The sequence below is a fragment of the Carassius auratus genome, unplaced genomic scaffold (assembly GCF_003368295.1).
Source record: "Carassius auratus strain Wakin unplaced genomic scaffold, ASM336829v1 scaf_tig00009514, whole genome shotgun sequence".
Taxonomy (NCBI): domain Eukaryota; kingdom Metazoa; phylum Chordata; class Actinopteri; order Cypriniformes; family Cyprinidae; genus Carassius; species Carassius auratus.
Window position 1 is genome coordinate 9,147 of NW_020524038.1, and position 7,260 is coordinate 16,406.

At 38.0% G+C, this 7,260-nt stretch overlaps 1 protein-coding gene across 1 annotated transcript; it reads left to right on the forward strand.

The window, feature by feature from the left end:
• The first annotated feature begins 406 nt into the window (after positions 1 to 406).
• On the forward strand, positions 407 to 6,004 carry LOC113072569 (transcription factor E2F5-like). Its single transcript, XM_026245557.1, has 10 exons — positions 407 to 949; positions 1,975 to 2,084; positions 2,735 to 2,896; positions 3,515 to 3,558; positions 3,690 to 3,754; positions 3,850 to 4,161; positions 5,102 to 5,251; positions 5,448 to 5,492; positions 5,625 to 5,669; positions 5,909 to 6,004. The coding sequence occupies exons 1-9, from the start codon at positions 794 to 796 to the stop codon at positions 5,628 to 5,630; spliced, it is 1,050 nt and encodes a 349-aa protein (XP_026101342.1). The 5' UTR covers positions 407 to 793; the 3' UTR covers positions 5,631 to 5,669; positions 5,909 to 6,004.
• Positions 6,005 to 7,260: the final 1,256 nt, after the last annotated feature.

A 7,260-nucleotide genomic window follows, 5' to 3' on the forward strand; every position in this document is an offset into this window, starting at 1 on the left:
GGGGGTTCGATTCCCGGGGAAAACATGATAGGAGAAAATGTTTAGCCTGGATGCAATCAATATACATCGCTTTTGATAAAATCGTCAGCTAAATGCATTAATTTAATATATAAACATTACATATATTATAACGGTGATGTGTTTGATACTTATTTTATCCACTGTATATTAAAACATCTAAGTCAGGAAGTTTAAAATGGTTAACCAATATAGATTATTACAATATTAATTTTATTACAATAAAATTATTTGAAAATTAATACAAAAGTGAAATAATGCAAAGAAAACAAAACTAGTGGTACCTTACTCCTGCTTTGAAAGGGTTAACTGATTCAAATACATCAAGCGCTGGAAGAAAAAAACGGTATCGGTGGCTGCAGTAGTTCAACGCGCCGTTTCTGTCGCCCCCTAGAGACCGCTCGACAGAATGCAGGAGCTTCCATTTTTATCAGGTCATCCCATGATGCACCGCGCCTTCAACGGCTTCAGTCATTCAAGCGGCTTTGGCTTAGCTCTGGTGTACAGGAGAGCGTCTGTTCTGTTAGGCCATCTGGGTTCGGGTAACCAGTGTCCTGAACCGGACCGGTCCCTGAACGGGGGTCTTTACTCTGTCGTTTCGAGCTGAACTTCCCCGTCCATGCTTCAGGAATCACCGGCCGTTGACGGGAAGCGAGCGTTTGGGCGGCAGAAGTGGTGCTGTCAGCGATAGAACAGCAGAAAGCGTTAAATACACAGACATAACCCGACCGGAAAGAGAACGGTGGGAATTTAAGAATACTTTAAAAGCAATTTGATGGATTTAGAGACCGGGAGAAACGAACTGGGAGCCATGGGAGAGTCGCTGCAGCCGCAGACCCCCAGTCGCCACGAGAAAAGTCTGGGACTGCTCACGACTAAATTTGTGACTCTGCTGCAGGAAGCGAAGGACGGAGTGCTGGATCTCAAAGCTGTAAGCACGACACGAACTCAGTCAATTTCAGCAGCTTCATCTTCTGCTATATGCTTTCAGTATCGAGGCGCGCAGCGCCTTCTGAATATTCATCGTTTTTAATGTTTCCGTGCAAACAGATGCACTTTTGGTCCTATAACAGCACACATAAAAAGTTGCTCTGGTAAGGGAAGAGGGGGTCGTGTGCACACAACCCCTCTCTCTAATCAGCTCGACTCATTTAAACTAGTTCTTCAGCTTAACCAGGCGAGCCAGCGAACAGGTTACAAATGTTATGTCACTCCAGTCGGCAAAGCAAAACTGTTCCGGTGTTTGTTGTTGTGTCCCGGAGGGTTTTTACTGCAAATCCCATCCGGACTGAAAACTCAAACAAAAGCCTTCAAAACAAGCACGTGCTCTGGAGTTTGGGATAGTTTGGGCCTGCGCGACCCAGGGATGCGTTTCTTTCAATCTATTGGGGTTTGAACGCGATTAAGTTACACCTCTAAAATGTGTTAAAAGTGTACTTTAGTGATTCGAGTGATCTAGGATTGTACGTATGAAGTAACGTTAGTTGTTTTGAAATGCGAAGCTTGATTGCATCAAGTTGCCTGCTTGTCAACTTCTGGGCTGGTTTTGTCCTTTTTATAAAGCCTGCAAGTCTTAAAGAGACAGTTCTCTGAAAGAATGAAAACTCTTATTATTTACTCGCTCATTTTGTTTCAAGTCCATATGACTTGGTTTCTTCAGTGGGAAAATAGGAAGATGTTACGTCTTGAATGACAGCCTCAGTCACCATTCACTTTAATTGCTTGGAATAAAGATTAAGTGCAAGTGAGTGGTGACCAACGGTGTCTGTCTCTCACGTTGTGCATAATATTAGTAGAGTAAAAAAAAGTGAGTATTTTATTGAACTGTTGAATTTAATGGCTTGTTACGTGAAATATTGGCACTGTGCAAAACACCTGTGTTTGTGTGTTGTGTAGTTAGTCAGTTTACAGGTAATGAGAAGAATCAATAATCTGGTTTGTGTTCATGTGATTTAGGCTGCAGATACTTTGGCTGTAAGGCAGAAACGGCGCATCTATGATATCACCAATGTTTTGGAAGGCATCGGACTCATCGAGAAGAAATCCAAGAACAGCATCCAGTGGAAGTAAGGCAGACTTGCAGATGCTTTCTGATGACTCTAATGTCAAAACTTACTCCTTATGCGTATATTGTTGGTTACTGCGCTATCAAAGTATTTGGTATGTCACTTTTATTTTACTGACCTGATAGGTTCAAAGAGCCTCAGACATCTTCTATTTAGCAGAGGCATATTAAAGTGACACTAAAGATTTTGTAATGTTATTAAATTTTTGATTAAAAAATAAATGCTGTTCTTCTGAACTTTGTCAAAAGAAGAGTCTTGGAAAAAAAGTTACCAGTTTTGTCAAAAATGCGAAGCAGCACAACTGTTTTCAATATTGAAGATTATAAGAAATGCAGCAAAGCAGCATATTACAGTGATTTCTGAAGGATCTGACACTGAAGACTGGAGTAACAATGCTGAATAGAAAAAAATATTTTAAATTCTAACACTATTCATAATATTAGTGTTTTACTGTATTTTTGAACTAAGAAATGCAGTCTTGATTAACACTTTACCAACAACAAAAATGTGTACTGTATACTACTGTATTTATTGTAATTAAAAATTACACACATTAAGCTGCAGCTGTTTATATTTTAGAGAGGTTTCTGTTTGAATGTCGATTTATTCACTTGATCTAAACGTCTGTTTCTATTTTTGTTCACGTGTAGGGGGGTTGGCCCGGGTTGCAACACGCGTGAAATTGCAGACAAGCTGATAGACCTCAAGTTGGAATTGGAGGATCTTGACAGGAGGGAACATGAACTGGACCAGCAGAGAGTTTGGGTTCAGCAGAGCATCAAGAACGTGACAGACGACTCGCTAAATAGCCCATATCCTTCTAGCTGCATCTTTAGGATTCATCTTAGGATTCCTCTTTGTGACAACAGTCTATCACTTAAACGATAGGTTCACTTCCAGAATAAACATTTCCTGATAATTTACTTACTCCCATGCCATCCAAGATGTTCATGTCTTTCTTTCCTCGGTCGCAAATAATTTCTTTTTTAATATATTTTAAATATGGGGTGGTGATTGCGCAGTGGATAAGACAAATGCACTTGGTGTGAGAGACCCAGGTTCGACCTGGGTTCGAATCCACTGTGAGACACCAATGTGTCCCTGAGCAAGACACTTAACCCCTAGTTGCTCCAGAGGCGTGCGACATATATAGCAATTGTAAGTCGCTTTGGATAAAACCGTCAGCTAAATGAATAAATGTAAAATGTATAAAATTAATTTCTTTGCAACTGAAGAAAGACATTATATGAATATCTTTGGATGACATGGGGGTGAGAAATTATCAGGACATTTTTATTCAGGACGTGAACTTACCCTTTAACTCTAGGTTGTTTTAGCTCAAGGTGCTCTTATGATACTTTAAATTGATCCTCAAAATGAAGTTTGTATTTGAAAGCTTATGTTTGCTGTATGTCTTTAACTTGACACACTCTGGCATTTGTAACGCATCAAGACCTCTGCAACTGCTTCAAAGGTTGGTTTTTCCCATCAGACACCCACCAAAACACCAGTGTTACTGCATTAACAAAAATGACCAGCTGCAAATGACTACTTGCTTTAATGTTTCCTTATTAACCTTCACTGTATATGCTTGTCTGCCACTAGGTGACACTCTTCTAGCAATCAAAGCTCCTTCAGGAACACAGCTGGAGGTTCCTGTGCCTGAATCTGTAAGTCCTGCTTGTATGTACATTAAAAAGTAATGTGGAAAGTTTATATACAAAATAAGTACACTTCTTTATTATTATTGTCATTTTTTTTGTAGCATGTTAATGGACAAAAGAAATACCAGATTCACCTGAAGAGCTCTGCAGGCCCCATCGAGGTCCTGCTGGTGAATAAGGACCCCTCTAGTTCTTCTCCAGTGGTGCTGCCCGTGCCCCCACCTGACGACATGCTTCAGAGCCTTTCCATCCCATCTTCAACTACCTCTGCTGCTGCTGCCGCCCCAACCAAAGCAGCAGCCAACAGTACGCCATCCTCCACTCCACCGGCCAGAGTCCCAGCTCCATCACCACTGCCGTCACCACCGTCCCTCCAAAAACAACCACTGCCTCTGCTGCTGGGGCAGCTACAGGTCGGATGATGCCCAATATTTTAATGAATTATTGTGTTTGAAAATTCTCTGTTGTCTTATAATACTATGATTTACACCATAGCAAAACTGGTTATGTAATGTTATATATTGTTATCATTATATATATTACCAATTGTATATTTTTAAAGTTTATGCTCACCAAGGCTGCATTTATTTAATCAAAAATATTGTACAAACTGTAATGTTGTAAAACGTTACAGATAAAATAAGTTTTCTGTTTGAATAATATTTCAAATGTAATTTGTTCCTTGGACGCAGAGCTGAATTTTTTACATAATTACTCCAGTCTTCAGTGTCACATGATCCTTCAGAAGTCCTTCTAATAAGCTGATTTACTGCTCAAGAAACATTTATCAGTGTTTGAAAACAGTTGTGCGGCTTAATTTTTGTGTGTAAATGGTGAAATAAGATAACATTTTTATACGCACACATTAAATTGATCAAAGATGTTTCTGTTACAAATTTTTGAAATAAAGGTGGTTTTATGAATTTTTACTGATCAGAAAGTCCGAAAGATAACTTTTCCCAACATGATGATGATAAGAACAATTACCAATAGTTAAGCACCATTATTAATTAATGATAACTGAGCAAATCAGAATATTAGAATGATTTCTGAAGGATCAAGGACTGGCATTATTCAGTTTTAACATCACAGGAATAAATTGCATTTAAAATATATGAAAATTACAAATGACAATTTTGTAATATTTTACTGTATTAAAAAAAAAGCAACAAAGAGGCTCTTTCAAAAACTTTAAAACAAATCCTAATTATTCTAAACCTTTGACCAGTAGTGTATATGAATTATTGTATATTAAGTAATTACATAACATGTATTATCATTATAAACTATCGAATTATATAAAATGAAATGTATAATTTCTCACACTGTTACTGTTGTTGTTGTTTTTATTAGACATTTCAAGCACCTCCACTTCAGATGCAACAGCCAATCCGACGTCAACAGACACGCAGCAGCTTCAGTCTTCTGCGTCATTGGACAGCAGCTCTTCACTTCCTGATTCCTCAACCATTTTTGAACCAATCAAAACAGACCCTTCAGATTGTAAGTGCTTATGACTTTGAAAATGAGCATGATTCTGTCATTATTCTTCATTTAAAGAAGTTTCTGGTCCGAAATGTTGGCTGTCGAGTCATAAAAAAGATTAATGAACATTCCTTTTAAGGCTTGTTAGGTTTAGAATCATTTGAAACAAATTGGCTTGAACAACTCTGACTTGGTTTTCTCTTTGTTTTCTCAGTGCTGGATCTCCCCAAAGAACTCGCCGAAATGTTTGACCCTAAAGGTGAGGATGCTGCTCCTTCCTGATGCTTATCTATTGCTGCTGTGCTTAACTCCACCAGAGAATCTGTGATTTTATATAGCACAAAAGAAGAATCATTTCATCTTTGTCATAGTTCCTTCTTTCTCCATACAGAAATGATGAGTACAGATTTGCTTGAGGAGCTGATGTCATCAGAAGGTAAAGGCGATCATGACTCAGGCCACCTGTATATAGTGTTATTACTAAACCTCAAATGGAAATTTGGATGTTTTTCTGTATATAACAAATCCACTGTTTATGTATTAGATGATGTTTATAAAATCAATAAAAGTACTGAAATTTGATCCATTTTAGATGCTAAATGCTCAAACGAGTTTCATATGGTTACACAAACATGGCTACAGTATCACTCTTCTTCTCTCTTTCTCTTTTCATAGTTTTCTCTCCGCTCCTCCGTCTGTCCCCGCCTCCGGGTGACCATGACTACATCTATAACCTGGATGAGACGGAGGGCCTTTGTGACCTCTTTGACGTTCCATTGCCAACCTTTGACCTCCAACACACCGTACAATGAGAGTAGTGTACTTAAAAGGACTTTCTTTTTTATGAACCTTTTTGAAAGGAGAAAAAAAAAGAAAGTGTGGCTCTGTGTCAGATCCATATGTATGATAAGCTGATTCTGTGTATATAACGCTTTTTTATACATGTATATTTACGACTTCCCTTGCTAAATTCAACTAATGAATCTGATGATGACATCAGATAATCCATACCAACCATTTGTGTTCATAAGTCCCAAACAAATTGTGTTTTTAATACTTTTATATAGACATCGAGGGAATCCCATGACTAAATTCACCAGCAGAGGTTAATGGTTCTTATTAAATGGTCTTCCTCTTCTAAAGTAGCACCTTCCCCTCCCTCTCGTTCAGCGTATTTTACTGATCTGGACACAACTATTATATAGATTGATATTGAAACCGTGTATTACTTGTGTGATTATGCTTTTTAAGAAAGCATGCCTCTGCATACATTTTGAAGCGATTCTGCCAGTATGTATACATTGCAGCTTCTCAATTAAAACAGTGCCTGAAGTAATTAGAAAACATACGTAGTGGGGAAGATTGCATTGCAGTATTAGCGTTGGTAAAGTGTGAATTGATACAGTTTGGTGCTACGATTGGTGAAATCTATTTTTTCAAGCGTCAAATCTTCAAAAAGTGGGAAGGAGCGATACTTTTAAGTTGTTTGGATGAACATGCCTGCTTGGTCTGTTCCAGCTGTGCTTTGTTTAATACTAGGTGTCTCACTCGCAAAATGAACGAAAGATCATTTTCAATCACCGAATTAAACAGAAATTGAAAGGTAATTGCAACTTGATTGATTCAGAGGGGAAAAAAAATTAAATGGAATCAAAAATCAGAAGTTGCAATTATCTTTTTCTGTTTGAAACTTTAAAAAAAACCTCGCAGAATTCTGAGAGAACAGTTTGAATTGACTGAATATGATTTCAGTCCATAAAGTGCATCTGTTCTTATCCCATTTATATATATGTATAGATACTTTTGAAAATAAATGATGTCTTCATTATGTCTGTATATGAGAAACTGTCTAAAGAAGGATGTGTGTTTGGGGGGCGGAGGAAGTAAAGTCACAATATGAAAAGAAATGGAGCATCAATGTGCTGTGTATTGAACGCTGTCCAAACAGAATGTCATTATATGTGGGCTACTGTGTCTGGACTGATGGTTGGCCCCACTAAAATAGTTTCTTGTTTTCCTAATGTTCC